This window comes from Conger conger, chromosome 3 (genome assembly GCF_963514075.1).
Source record: "Conger conger chromosome 3, fConCon1.1, whole genome shotgun sequence".
NCBI classification, from domain to species: Eukaryota; Metazoa; Chordata; class Actinopteri; order Anguilliformes; family Congridae; genus Conger; species Conger conger.
Genome location: NC_083762.1, coordinates 46,008,867 through 46,024,255, shown reverse-complemented (window position 1 = coordinate 46,024,255; position 15,389 = coordinate 46,008,867). Strand labels below are relative to the sequence as shown.

General features: G+C 40.7%; 1 protein-coding gene across 2 annotated transcripts in view; it reads left to right on the top strand.

The window, feature by feature from the left end:
• dcaf17 (ddb1 and cul4 associated factor 17) overlaps positions 1–13,485 on the top strand; it is a 38,893-nt gene extending 25,408 nt beyond the window's left edge. Inside the window, exons 8-14 of one of the 2 annotated variants that reach the window (XM_061235760.1) lie at positions 4,841–4,946; positions 5,048–5,190; positions 6,730–6,839; positions 7,171–7,258; positions 8,298–8,381; positions 12,546–12,701; positions 12,841–13,485. In XM_061235760.1, the coding sequence (XP_061091744.1) occupies positions 4,841–4,946; positions 5,048–5,190; positions 6,730–6,839; positions 7,171–7,258; positions 8,298–8,381; positions 12,546–12,701; positions 12,841–12,954 (801 nt within the window). In that variant the 3' untranslated portion in view covers positions 12,955–13,485. The remainder of the gene's footprint in view (positions 1–4,840; positions 4,947–5,047; positions 5,191–6,729; positions 6,840–7,170; positions 7,259–8,297; positions 8,382–12,545; positions 12,702–12,840) is intronic. The other variant, XM_061235761.1, reaches the window with a different exon arrangement.
• The last annotated feature ends 1,904 nt before the right edge of the window (positions 13,486–15,389 follow it).

Genomic DNA, 15,389 nt, shown 5'->3' with positions numbered 1-15,389 from the left:
GAAGAATTTATGCTGGTTTGATGGCAAAGGGTGGTCGCACCAAATATTGATTTGATTTAGATTTTTCTTCTGTTCACTGACTTTGCATTTTGTTCATTGATAAAAATTAACATTTTTATTTTTGAAAGCATTCTTACTTTACAGCATTTTTTCACATCTGCCTAAAACCTTTGCACAGTACTGTAAATATACGGAATGCATTCAAATGATAACGAAAACCATTACATTACATTATTGGCGTTTGGCAGACGCTCTTATCCAGAGCGACGTACAACAAAGTGCATTCCCATAACCAAGGATAAGTGCGCTGAAAGACCCTAGAGGGAAGTACAATTTCAATTGCTACCCGTACAACAAAGATAAGGACCAGGGCCTATTTTTTTTTTTTTTTATAAACAACAAAGCAAAAGTGACCAAACTTAACTATCCAAATACTGCTTACCTAGCCAACTAAAAAATACCGAAACACAACGTAAATCACAAAGATAACAATTAAGGTTCACAGGGAGGTAGGGAAGAGTGGGGAGAGGTGCGTCTTCAGTTTGCACTTGAAGGTGGGGAGAGATTCTACAGTTCTGACCTCAACGGGGAGTTTGTTCCACCACCGTGGAGCCAGAACAGACAGTAGTCGTGAGCGTGAGGTGGAGGTTCGGAGAGGGGGAGGTGCCAAGCGGCCTGTGGAGGCTGAACGAAGAGGTCTGGCAGGGGTGTAGGGTCTGATGATTTTTTGTAGGTAAGCTGGGGAAGACCCCTTAACTGCTTGGAAGGCTAGCACCAATGTTTTGAATTTGATGCGAGCCATGACAGGCAGCCAGTGGAGGGAAGTAAGCAGGGGGGTGACGTGTGAGTATTTGGGAAGGTTGAAGACCAGACGAGCTGCTGCATTCTGGATAAGTTGGAGGGGTCTGATGGCGGATGCTGGAAGGCCAGCCAAGAGGGAATTGCAGTAGTCCAGGCGGGACAGAAACATCGCTTGGACCAGGAGCTGCATTGAGTAGGGGGTGAGAAAGGGGCGGATTCTCCGTATGTTGTATAGGAAGAACCTGCATGACCGGGTCACCGCCGCAATGTGATGGCGTGAGTGTGGTATCCCCGAGGGAAATGGAGAGATCCAGATGGGGAGAGGTCTTAGCAGGGATGAATATCATTTCAGTCTTACCTGGGTTGAGCTTTAGATGGTGGTTGTCCATCCAGCTCTGGATGTCACTCAGGCAAGCAGAGATACGGGCAGAAACCTGTGTATCAGATGGTGGGAATGAGATGATGAGTTGGGTATCGTCCGCATAGCAGTGGTAGGATAGCCCATGTGCAGTGATCACAGGGCCAAGGGAACGAGTGTAAAGAGAAAAAACACAGATTCACAATATCAGTTAAGACTAAGCTAAACACTGGCTATGCCTGGAGTGTTTGTTGTTTAGTCTTACTGAGTCCATAGGCATTGCTGGATCCAAAAGACGTGTTGTCCTTGTAGAAGTGGCAATGGTGGTGTAAATGATGTCCTGGAGAGGTGCACAAAGCTGGGGTGTTCCCGTCTCAGCTGCGCATTGTTGTTTGGTCCGTTCGGTCACTGCAAAGATGTCTGCTGGTCCTTTTTCCGGGTGGAAAAGTTTGTTTGCTGTAGTCGTAGTGGTAAGCTGATGTAGCGGTTTGCATACACCAGTTTCCACTCACTATATTCAATTCAATTCAATTCAATTTTATTTGTATCGCGCTTTTTACAAAGGGCCTTTGTCGCAAAGCAGCTTTACAGACAAACCGGGCCCCAAGAGTATGCCTAGGGCAACAGTGGCAAGGAAAAACTGTAGAAACAATGGTTTTAAACAGAAAACCAGATTAAATAAAAGTACATAAATGTCCAATTATACACACGTGGACAAAATTGTTGGTACCCTTCTGTTAATGAAAGAACAACCCACAATGGTCACTGAAATAACTTGAAACTGACAAAAGTAATAGTAAATAAAAATTTACTGAAAATTAACCAATGAAAATCAGACATTGCTTTTGAATTGTGGTTCAACAGAATCATTTTAAAAAACAAACTAATGAAACAGGCCTGGACAAAAATGATGGTACCCCTAGAAAAGATTGAAAATAATTTGACCATAGGGACAAGGTGTGTCCTCGAATTAGCATCACAGGTGTCTTCAAACTTGTAATCAGTCAGTCTGCCTATTTAAAGGGTGACAAGTAGTCACTGTGGTGTTTGGTGACATGGTGTGTACCACACTGAACACGGACCACAGAAAGCGAAGGAGAGAGTTGTGTGAGGAGATTAGAAAGAAAATGATAGACAAGCATGTTAAAGGTAAAGGCTATAAAGACCATGTCCAAGCAGCTTGATGTTCCTGTGACTACAGTTGCACATATTATTCAGAAGTTTAAGGTCCACGGGACTGTAGCCAACCTCCCTGGACGTGGCCGCAAGAGGAAAATTGATGACAAATTGAAGAGACGGATAATACAAATGGTAACCAAAGAGCCCAGAACAACCTCCAAAGAAATTAAAGGTGAACTCCAAAGTCAAGGTACATCAGTGTCAGATCGCACCATCCGTCGTTGTTTGAGCCAAAGTGGACTTCATGGGAGACGACCAAGGAGGACACCACTGTTGAAAGCCAATCATAAAAAGGCGAGACTAGAATTTTCCAAAATGCATATTTACAAGCCACAAAGCTTCTGGGAGAATGTCCTTTGGACAGATGAGACAAAACAAACTGGAGCTTTTTGGCAAGGCATATCAACTCTATGTTCACAGACGCAAAAATGAAGCATACCAAGAAAAGAACACTGTCCCTACTGTGAAACATGGAGAAGGTTTGGTTATGTTCTGGGGCTGCTTTGCTGCATCTGGCACAGGGTGTCTTGAATCTGTGCAGGGTACAATGAAATCTCAAGACTATCAAGGCATTCTGGAGAGAAATGTGCTGCCTAGTGTCAGAAAGCTTGGTCTCAGTTGCAGGTCATGGGTCTTCCAACAGGATAATGACCCAAAACATACAGCTAAAAACACGCAAGAATGGCTAAGAGCAAAACATTGGACTATTCTGAAGTGGCCTTCTATGAGCCCTGATCTAAATCCTATTGAACATCTGTGGAAGGAGCTGAAACATGCCGTCTGGAGAAGGCACCCTTCAAACCTGAGACAACTGGAGCAGTGTGCTCACAAGGAGTGGGCCAAAATACCTGTTGACAGGTGCAGAAGTCTCATTGACAGTTACAGAAATCGTTTGATTGCAGTGATTGCCTCAAAAGGTTGTGCAACAAAATATTAAGTTAAGGGTACCATCATTTTTGTCCAGGCCTGTTTCATTAGTTTTTTTTTTTTTTAATGATTCTGTTGAACCACAATTCAAAAGCAATGTCTGATTTTCATTGGTTAATTTTCAGTAAATTTTTATTTACTATTACTTTTGTCAGTTTCAAGTTATTTCAGTGACCATTGTGGGTTTTTCTTTCATTAACAGAGGGGTACCAACAATTTTGTCCACTTGTGTAAACTTGAAGCAGAGATGAGGTTGAGGGATGGCAGGAACATCAATGGGTGGCACTGTCAGGCAAGGGGACAGCCTTGGTGCTACAGCTGAATCGGCAGTGGCAGGAGGGAGTTGTACGGCTGGTCTTGGGCTGGAGCTCCGGGCCAGGAGTGGGTGTGCAGGAAAAGTTGGGCTAGCACTCCGGGCAGGTGCCCATAGCGGGGAGAAGAGCAAAGGCCTCTATGTTACCACAAAGTAAACTAGGTGTGTCCGTAGGGCCTGGTGGTGCGCTGTAGAGGCCTCTCTCTGAGGGTTGTGACAGGGCGTTGATGTTGCAGGGCCAAAAAAGCAAAGAGCGTCGAAAGAGGGAAGTCCCACAAGGGTTGCCTTGCTCTTATACTGGGAGAGTCTGTTGCTCCTGCCGTTACAGTATTGGCTAAACCGTAACTTGACGTCATGTCGGGATGGACTTTGCAGAATTGTCCTGTGGGATTGTGGGAAATGTTGTTTTGTGGTTCCTACAGTATCATTTGCACTAATCATAGTGTGACTGACTCAGTTAGACGCCAATCAGCATGAGCTAAGCTTAGCATGGCATGTTGCTGACTTGCTAACAGCTTACAGCTTAAGTTTTCCGGGTGGAACGTGACTTGGAAATTTGGTTCCGCCTTAGGTTCGGCAATCTTCGTACATAAGCTACCACGTATTCTCCATATGACTGCATGCACCAAACCGTAATGTCCGTACCATGACGGTTTGTGACGAATACACATACTTTTACACCCTATCTACTGCATATCTTGTGGCAGCGAGGTGTTTGAGGCTAGTTTGGACCCTTGATGACTTGAACCCATTTAGCCAACAAATCTGTTTTATACTGTATCATATGCATCTGAATCTAGTCCCATGCCATATTCTCATTGAGACCCATTCATATGCAAAGTGGTTTTATTATCACTTGTAAAACAACCTCAATAGTCTGAGTGATGGGTCACTCAGGAAGTCATGGCATGTAAAAGATAAGCAACCAAGTAGTATACAAAACATGACTACATTATTTTACATTGTTATTTTGTACCAAACATTTAAACTCGGGGGCCTATAACAGTGCTGCGTACTTAGCCTACTACAGGGTGAAACCAAAATATATAAAAGTACAATAAAGTTAAGTTGAATATAATCAAAGAATCTGCACATGTACCATATGCGAATTGTTTGATTACAAACCACATTAATAAAAACATTACATACGGTTTATATTTGTTTAATGATTTATGAGACAACAATAACCCCATAAAGTAGCAATTAAGAATGACCACAATTAAGTAGGTCTAGTTATCAAGAGTTATGATTTTTTTCCTCAGTACAGGACAAAGATGCTGGTGCTTGGAGAGCGGTGTGAATGGAATGGAGTTTGGGCAACCGTAGGGGAACCTCCATTTGGCATTCCAGTTAACATCTCCATCAGTGGTATGACATCATTCTCTACTGACACTGGTACAGTCATTAAAAATTCAGATGTTATCGCATGTCATTTATTGAAAATGAGACTGATACCATGGTTCCTGCAGATGACATTCCTGTGTTGTTCGAGGTGTCATGTTTCAATAATGGGATACAGATCGGTGGCTACCCATGGCACTACATCTTCACACCCAACAACAAACGGCACCAAGGAACCCATCACATTTGCTCCCTGCAGGATGGTTCCCTGGTAATAGACACCGTCAGTTTTGCTTGACCTTTTGTCTAGGGGAAGTCACAGTCTTTTTTCATAATTTCAAGTATGGAATAAGCATACACTACACATTGATGTTTGTTGGGTTTTTTGGGCAGAGAGACCTAGCCGGTGTTTATGGCAACCCACTGCATTTGCCTGTCAGTAAAAATGAGTGACAGAACAGAGGAAGTCATGAGAAATTGAGCTTATGCATTGAAGCAAATGACTGAAGGCTATAGCTTGCTGGCCTGCTTACAGTAAATCCTCAAATTGTGTCAGGGATTCTATTTGAAGCCGGGCCTCGGATAATAGCCGGGAGCGTGGCCGATTCGGACAAATACAGGCCGGCCCCCAAATACAAGCCGGGGTAATATTGCCTACCAGTAGGGCTATCAGTCCATGAGCACTAGAAGACATTGTTTCGATTTAACTCAATGAAATAAGAGAGCTCTTCTTAATATTTTATGTTGTTGGTTGGTTTAATACTGTTGCCAATGAAAAGTCGTTGTCCTACACCATGGGTCTCCAACACGTTGCTCTCAAGCTACCAGTCGCTTGCCGCCCCCTTCTGAGTAGCTTGCCAAAGGCTGAGGCAGTATACATTTAAACACAATTGTTGCCGTGAGGCATTCCAGCCTACAAATTTAATAAAAAGTAAATCAGGCAAAATTAAAAATGAACTCAATTTAGGCTACATGGCTACGCAATAAGGTTTCCATGTATTTACAGCACAGCGCATGTTCAATGAATGAATGAAAGCGGCTGCCTTGGCTCGCAATAAACAGACGGGTGGAAATCCCGACACTCTTTCAACTACATAAAACTTAACAGTGAACCATGAAATACCCCCCAGTTTTCAGTGCCCATCAGTCCCCACATTTAGCAATAGAATCAAACAGTCCAAAAGTAAATGAAATCCCAAACCAAAGCGAAAATCTTTTGATGCTGCTCCAAACAAACACGTCTCACAATAAAAAGCACTTTAGGAAAAAAAGATCCTTAACTTGCTGTTATCTACGCTAATTTGTTATTGTTCATGAAGGCGTGTCTGGCAAGTTGTTATTTTATGAATTCTGGACTTGCATGTGATTTATTGTGTTTGAGAATATTTGCAATAAATTAAGTCTGTTAAGACTGACACTATGACTTACCAAACGGTGTTTCCTGATTAGCCTACACTAATTGATTTCTGAACGGTTACAGGAAGTGTTGAACAGTGTTGGCCCACTTTAAGTGTAGCCTTTTACTTTATTTCTAAGAATAAAATTCTACACCAGAAGCCTAATAAGAAATAAAGGCCTGCCTCGAATACAACCTGCCCCAAATAAAGGCCTGTGCTTTGTGCAGCCTAACTAAATAAAAGACCCCGGACACAATTTGAGGATTTACGGTAACTGCTCAAATCAGCTTCATACTTCTTATTATTCTTTCACAAGATGTTGTAGCATGTATTTTGGAAAATGTCAATTTTAATTCAGTTCTGGCTTAGATTGTAGTATTCAATTGTCTCTCTTTGTGTCTGTCATTCTTAAGGCTAAAAATGGAATACAAGATATGAATTGCTACTCACTGGAATCGGATTGGATCTACTTCCACCCTGATGATTCTGGTAGAATTATTCATGCTGGGCCAAGCAAAATACAGTGAGTCACTGAGCAAATTGTGAAAGAACTTGACTTGAAGCAGTAAATGCACCCAAGGTTTACTGTCAAATACATTTTTATTTTCTTACTTTCTGGAAGAATTTGATTTAATTAATTAAAACTAACTTCACTAGACTTCCAACTTCATATTGCACATGGTGCTGTTGTGCTATTCCAGGTGCTGTAAGTGTTTAAACCACATTCTTGAATGGACACGAGCATTATATTCGATAATTTAACATGTACAAAATGCAAGCAATGCCATCTTGAATTTTATTTATTTATTTTTCCACTTAATTAGATTCAAGCAGGTTTTTTGTTGTGCTTTTAGTGTGCTGAAGATACTACATACACAGGAGCGCTGCACACAATCAGAGGTTGTTCCAGAATTTTCTATCACAGTTCACCGAGTCAACAATGTAAGTTTACTTATTTATTCCTGTAGGCTTTGCAACCTTAGTTGTTTTTTTTATTTTATTTAAGCAATCTCTGTCACATACTCTTGACTGATACACAGTTATTATTGCACTGGAGGACTGCACTACATAGGCAGTTCGTACAGGCAAATTGCAGGTGACTGGAGGAATCACTATTGAGATGGTGATACTGACTGAAATTCCCCCTTATCCCTGACTTGCCCAACATAAAATGAATAAAATATTCTTGAACCCTTTTAACTACAGGCATAATCTTGGTCTTTTCTGAAAGGTAACTCTTTGGGTTCAGAATTTAAAAATATTACTTGTTACAGAAGCTCAAACACAGTGGAAGCTTTTTTTTCTCACTGAAAAGATTAAAGAGTGAAAAGAGTGGCTACAGATTATTGTGGCTGTGCCTGGTGCGCTTAGAAATAATATCTCCAAAAACATTCTGCATTGGTTTCTCTTCTTTGATTTTATCCTTCAACTTAAACTTGAAATGCATCATTCATGACCAAATTATACCAATGAATGCACAAACCATTTCAAAATGTTTTTTTCCGTAAGATGGTTTCTGTAGATCTGAGGAAAGATGGTGCGAAAGCTGTGAAAAAAGAAAAATTTAAAAACAATGTACATGAAACGAGCAAAATGAATTCAGTCATTGTGAGATTATTTGATCTTTTCCCAAACACTAATTATAGACGTGACAAGTGGAAAGGAATAGCCAAGCAGAATTGATAATACCCAGTATTTAATAACCTGCTTAGACGATAGCACCCCTGTACAGTGGGTAGTGAAATATTGCTTGGAAATCATTAATAAGTACTAGGGTGTTGACTCATCTTATGATTTTGCAGTTTCAGTTCTTGTATGGTGTTTTAGACCTAGCTGCACCAATTACAAAACATACCAGTCATATTGTATCAGATGAACTGTCAATCAGCATTCTCATTTTGTTTGGGTGGCTCTTTGCGTGCAAATTTTTTGTTAGCAAGGAGTTGATAAATATAAGTCCTCCCCTCACCCCTCACAACAGACTGCATCCAAGGACATTGTCACATCATCTGGCCGAGTCGTGAAGCGGAGGTGTCATCAACTGGATGACGACCCAGAGCAAGAGGTATTGAGATACCATTTTTTTCTCATTCATGTAAGCCCCAATTCAGCAGAACTTGAAGAAGATGGGAATAAAATCACTATCATATGAATATCAGTTGGGCCATTTTACAGACGCACTCCAGCACTTTGGATTTGAAATTAAGCCATGAATAATGAAGTTAAAATGCAGACGGTCACCTTTAATTTGACAGTAATTACATCCATAACAGGTAATAATAGGGGATCATGTATAAAAAGAGGATGTAATTCCAACACTTTTCATCTAATATGGATGTAAATACTGTCAAATGAAAGGTGACAGTCTGCATTTTAACTTTATTATTCAAGGCTTAATTTCAAATCCAATGTGCGTCTGTGTGCGTGACTGAAATCACCTAACTGATATTTATATGCAAGTGATTTCATTCCCATCCTCTTCAAGTTCTGTTGAATTGCATCGTTTACTGGATTGTAGGCTATAAGAGTTAGTGACAGTCAATGAACAGAAAGTTGTGCTAATGCACTTTAAGGATGACAACCGCGATCAGATACCACAGAAGTTAGCAGCTATTTTTTTTAGGTCAGACGTTAAAAACGAGTCAGAATTTGATGTCTTGATCAGTTCATTTTCTTTGTCTAAAGCGGTGTATTTATTAATTTTTTTGCCATGTTATGAGGTAAAAATTAACGTTGCAAGACGTGAAATTACAACACGTCAAAAATGATAACGTGGTATGGTAACGTTAATATGTTTTGATACCATTGGCGTTCCGTAGATTTTCTCTAATCTTAAAGTTAATATACTGTACATATCGCTGGAAATTATATTAATTGTAGTAATTATATTACTTTATAAATATCATTTTACAGAAATCTCTTCATTACAAATTTGTATACCCTTTTCTGCTATAGCCAGCTTGTTAACCGTCATGTCAGATGCTAGCTGCTGCTAGTCTGCTAGCAGTGATGAAGTTGGCTTTCCTGACAGCAGACTGGCTGTTCCATAGTCCACCTGCGACTGAGTTCCTTAGATAAGGATGGTTAGACCAGGTTAGACTGGTCACACCTATGGTGGTTGGGCCTTCTGGAACGAGAAGTGGAGCACAAAGGAATAGCCATTAAACACATGATTGGTGTGAAAATTGCCGATGATCTGTAATGCCTTGGACAGGCTGTCTTTCAAGTCAGCCTGTTAAACACATGATGGGTATGGGAAATGAGTTCAATGCGGATGATCTGTGAGATGTTAGAAAGTATTGTGTCACACAGTGGTGGCAGAAACATAGCCTAGGTTAAGTTACCTGCTTAAATCTTCGCAGCGCACAGTCGACTATGCCTTACTTTAAACAAATATGTTACGTTCCATCTCATTTCGTAACATTAATAATATTGACTTATCTGCTCTATCCAGTGGAATTGATAACCTTCCTAGCATAGACAATTTATCCACTCCTGATGAACTGGTCTCATTCTACAATGATGAACTCCATAGTCTTCTTAATGCCCATGCTCCGTTAAAAACCCGGTCTGTCTCCTTTACCCATTCTGCACCTTGGTTTACACCTGAGCTACGCCAGTTTAAAACTAAAGGTCGTCGCCTGGAACGCCTTTTATGCTAAAACTGGCCTTGCTGTGCACAAAGATATGTATGATAGTCACATACTTAGCTATAAAGATGCTCTGTCCACTGCAAAATGTGCCTACTATGCTAATCTAATTAGGTTGGGTGAAGGGAACACAAGAGCCCTGTTCTCCACGGTTAAGACTATCTTACGGCCTCCAGACACTCTTGCTCCTCATATGTACTCTACTGCTCAGTGTAATACTTTCATGACCTTTTTTGATGCCAAGATTGAAAATATCCACCAGCAATTGACGTCTTCTATTAACACTACATACAGTTCACTCTATTCCCCTTCTGATGTTTCTGTGCTTTCCTCTCTATCTAGTTTTGAACTTCCAACTGTGGGTGAAATATTTGGTCTCATCCGCAAATCTAAATCATCTACCTGTCAGCTAGACCCCCTCCCTACTCACCTAGTGAAAGCCTGTCTACCTTCTCTGTCCTCTTTAATCACTGCTATCATACATTCCTCCCTTACCTCTGGTCTTGTTCCCTCATCTCTCAAAACAGCTGCAATAACTCCTATACTCAAGAAACCCGGTGCAGACCCTAACAATTTGAGTAATTTTCGCCCCATTTCAAATTTACCATTTCTCACCAAGATACTTGAAAAAATAGTTGCAGCCCAGGTACAAGCCCACATGACCAACAATAATCTGTTTCAGCAATTCCAATCTGGTTTTCACTCCTTCCACAGTACAGAGACAGCCCTGGTGAAAATCACAAATGATCTATTAATGGCAGCCGATTCTGGGCTCTTAACCATACTTGTCCTTCTCGATCTGTCTGCAGCCTTTGATACCATCTCACATAACATCCTCCTTGAGAGACTAGCATCATTTGGAATCACTGGCACCTCTCTTGTCTGGTTTACATCATACCTCTCTGGCCGCACTCAGTTTGTCCAACTCAAAAATCTGAAATCACAGCCCACTCCAGTAACCAGCGGTGTTCCCCAGGGTTCTGTTTTGGGCCCCTTCCTATTTATTATTTATCTCCTACCCCTTGGCAATATTTTCAGGAAATATGGGATTCAGTTTCATTCCTACTCGGATGACACCCAGCTCTATCTGTCCACTGAGCCCACCTCCGCTCTTCGGCCCACTTCCCTCTCCGATTGCTTGCTGGAAATCAAATCCTGGTTCTCAATCAACTTTCTAAAGCTCAACAGTGAAAAAACAGAGGTTCTCCTCGTTGGCACCAAATCCATTTTGGCTAAATCTGACAGTTTCTCCCTCACCATTGACAACTCCACAGTCTCCCCTTCCCCTCAGGTTAAGAGTCTGGGTGTCATCCTTGACGGCACATTATCCTTTGAAAAACGCATCAATAATGTTACTCGGTCTGCATACTTCCACTTACGCAATATTAATCGTCTTCGCCCATCACTTACACCTACCAGCACTGCCATTCTTGTCCACGCCCTGGTTACATCCCGTATTGATTATTGCAACTCCATTCTCTTTGGTCTTTCACGCAAGTGTCTCCATAAAGTTCAACTGGTCCAGAACTCAGCTGCCCGTATCATCACCAGAACTCCTTCCATTGATCACATCACTCCAGTTCTCCAGCAACTTCATTGGCTCCCAGTTAAATCCCATATTGATTTTAAGATCTTGCTGCTCACATTCAAAGCCCTTCATAACATGGCACCTTCATATCTCCCTGAACTCCTCCATAGCCACATTCCCTCACGTACTCTCAGATCCTCCTCTGCCTCCTTACTTGCCACACCATCTGCCCCCCGCCTGACCACCATGGGATCTAGAGCCTTTAGTCGTTCTGCCCCCCGCCTCTGGAACTCTCTGCCACAAGACATTCGCAGCATTGACACTCTCCTCACTTAAATCTAGACTCAAGACACACCTTTTCACACTGGCATATTTAACCTGACCCTGATTGATGAGTTTTATGTTTTATGTTGATAATTTTATATGTTTTGTTGTATATAACATGTTGGTGCTATTGATTGATTAGTTTTTATATGATGTTTTTACTGTGTCTTGTAAGGTGTCCTTGAGTGCTCTGAAAGGCGCCCACAAATAAAATCTATTATTATTATTATTATTACTTGTAAACCAGTGTTTATGGTATAACTGGTGTAACATGGTATGGCCAATGGTATCACTACATTGCTAGCTATCCAATTAATACAATAAGTAAGATTGTTAGTTAACCACAGTAAGTTACTGTACAAACATTATGTTTTATAAGATAGCGATGAAAGCAAGCAAAACGGTGTAGCCCTCTTCTGGAATACTGTATTTTGTGGAATTAAATAAATAAATATTTTAACATGAAATAAATGACTTACCATTACATGCTATATCTGTGATGGTGACTCACTATGAAAAATGATTCCTGACTGCTAGTCAAACCGAACTGAGGCACTTTATAATGGCTACAGTGTGACCAATGAACGAATGAAATTATGTTGACTGATACATAGTCCTCACGATTTCATTGGGTAGGGGACAAAAATCTTTGTAATATAACAGTTGTGTATGGGTGTGAGTTCTTGTGCATGCATAAACCCTGCTGGATATGAACAATTTTTCTTAGACTTTCAGGATGGTGGAATATGAAGATGAGCTTGACCTCCTTGCAGTTGTGGAAGTGATCAGTGCAGAAGAGGAAGGGAAGGCCCATGTTTGTCTCCATGACAACCAGACTGGGATGTTCAAGAAGAAAGTCCCTCTGGTGGAATCCTGGGATGTAGTAAGTACTATTGCCTACCTTTTCTTCCACAAATAAAACATGATTTTTCATTCATTATCCACATATTTATCTTCACTGCACAGTATATGCATTGCACAATTGTAGGATACAGTTTAATCTGTATATTTCTTTATTTCAGACATACAGTCATGAGTTGTTCTTGGACCGGGACACAATTGTTCACATTGAACAGAAGAAGAGTAACCAGTTCTACTGTCATGTTTACAAAATCACCTGCAGACAATCAGACTGAAAGCAGGTGTGGAGTGCACACAATTTGACTTAAACCTCGGTTTGCTGGTGGTCATTTTAATTAATGGTAAAATGGTAAATGGCTGGCATTTATATAGCACCTTTATCGAAAGCGCTGTACAGTTGATGCTTCTCATTCACCCATTCATACACACACACACACCAATGCAAGGCACCAGCCAGCTCGTCAGGAGCATTTTGGGGTTAGGTGTCTTGCTCAGGGACACTTCGACACATCCAGGGCGGAATTGAACCGGCAACCCTCCGAATGCCAGACAACTTCTCTTACCGCCTGAGCCATTTTAGGTAACATCTTGGTTACCTAAAATACTGTATACCTGAACCACATAAAAGAACATTGCTCATTTAATTGAATACTTGTTTGTGATTTAGTACATTATATTTCTACTCCTTAAAACTTTACTGTATGTTTGTTTAATGAGAGTTGCTTAAACTTCCCGTAAGGATAGCTAGTTGATCTCTTCATAAAATTACTTGTTTGTATTAAACTAAATAAAAAAATTTCTGCAAATACCATTGATGCTCTATTTGTAAAATATTTTAATGGCTTGTATGCTTACTCGATTTGAAACACAGCAGGGCCTTTTTGAGGTATGCTGGTGAGTAGCATGTAGTAGTTTGGATTTTGGACCCCTGGTCAAAGTGCATTTTTCTGTTGATTATCTGTGTGAAAAGAAGTTCACCAAACCTCTAGCGAACCAACTATTTTTGTGAATTTATGTTTCATATTTTCAAATTGTTACAAATTGTTGTTAAAATAAATAGTTCTATATTTCTGCATATTTTAGAGTTGCGCAATTCAATTGCAATCACAGCACAGATGAACTATTTTCTTTAACGACACAGCTGAATTTGGTAGGATATAGCCTGTTATTCAGTATAAGACTAGCCATGGATTAGCATTTTTATGCAGTTTTCTAGATGTAGCTTATCATGGCACAGAGGAAAATGTGCAATTCTTTAAAAAGAATCTTATTGAGAAAAATAAGATTGCTCAAAAGGTGGGTATGGTAAATGTGTTTTGACTATAAAAATTGTCAAATAAAGCTCTATTGTTGAGCTGTTCCACCACTGTCCCACCTCCACTGAACTGTGCCGCCAGGGTTGTCAACCTACATACAGTGGTGTGAAAAAGTGTTTGCCCCCTTCCTGATTTCTTATTTTTTAGCATGTTTGTCACACTTAAATGTTTCAGATCATCAAAAAAATTTAAATATTAATCAAAGACAACACAAGTAAACACAAAATGCAGTTTTTAAATGAAGGTTTTTATTATTAAGGGAGAAAAAAAATCCAAACCTACATGGCCCTGTGTGAAAAAGTGATTGCCCCCCCTGTTAAAACATAACTGTAGTTTATCAAACCTGAGTTCAATTTCTCTAGCCACACCCAGGCCTGATTACTGCCATACCTGTTCTCAATCAAGAAATCACTTAAATAGGACCTGCCTGACAAAGTGAAGTAGACCAAATGATCCTCAAAAGCTAGACATCATGCCGAGATCTAAAGAAATTAAGGAACAAATGAGAAAGAAAGTAATTGAGATCTATCAGTCTGGAAAAGGTTATAAAGCCATTTCTAAAGCTTTGGGACTCCAGCGAACCACAGTGAGAGCCTTTATCCACAAATGGCGAAAACATGGAACAGTGGTGAACCTTCCCAGGAGTGGCCGGCCGACCAAAATTACCCCAAGAGCGCAGCAACGTCTCATCGAAGAGGTCACAAAAGACCCCACAACAACATCCAAAGAACTGCAGGCCTCACTTGCCTCAGTTAAGGTCAGTGTTCATGACTCCACCATAAGCAAGAGACTTGGCAAAAATGGCCTGCATGGCAGAGTTCCGAGACGAAAACCACTGCTGAGCAAAAAGAGCATTAAGGCTCGTCTCAATTTTTCCAGAAAACATCTTGATGATCCCCAAGACTTTTGGGAAAATACTCTGTGGTCTGACAAGACAAAAGTTGAACTTTTTGGAAGGTGTGTGTCCCATTACATCTGGCGTAAAAGTAACACCGCATTTCAGAAAAAGAACATCATACCAACAGTAAAATATGGTGGTGGTAGTGTGATGGTCTGGGGCTGTTTTGCTGCTTCAGGACCTGGAAGACTTGCTGTGATAAATGGAACCATGAATTCTGCTGTCTACCAAAAAATCCTGAAGAAGAATGTCCGGCCATCTGTTCGTGACCTCAAGCTTAAACGAACTTGGGTTCTGCAGCAGGACAATGATCCAAAACACACCAGCAAGTCCACCTCTGAATGGCTGAAGAAAAACAAAATGAAGAATTTGGAGTGGCCTAGTCAAAGTCCTGACCTGAATCCTATTGCGATGCTGTGGCATGACCTTAAAAAGGCGGTTCATGCTCGAAAACCCTCCAATGTGGCTGAATTACAACAATTATGCAAAGATGAGT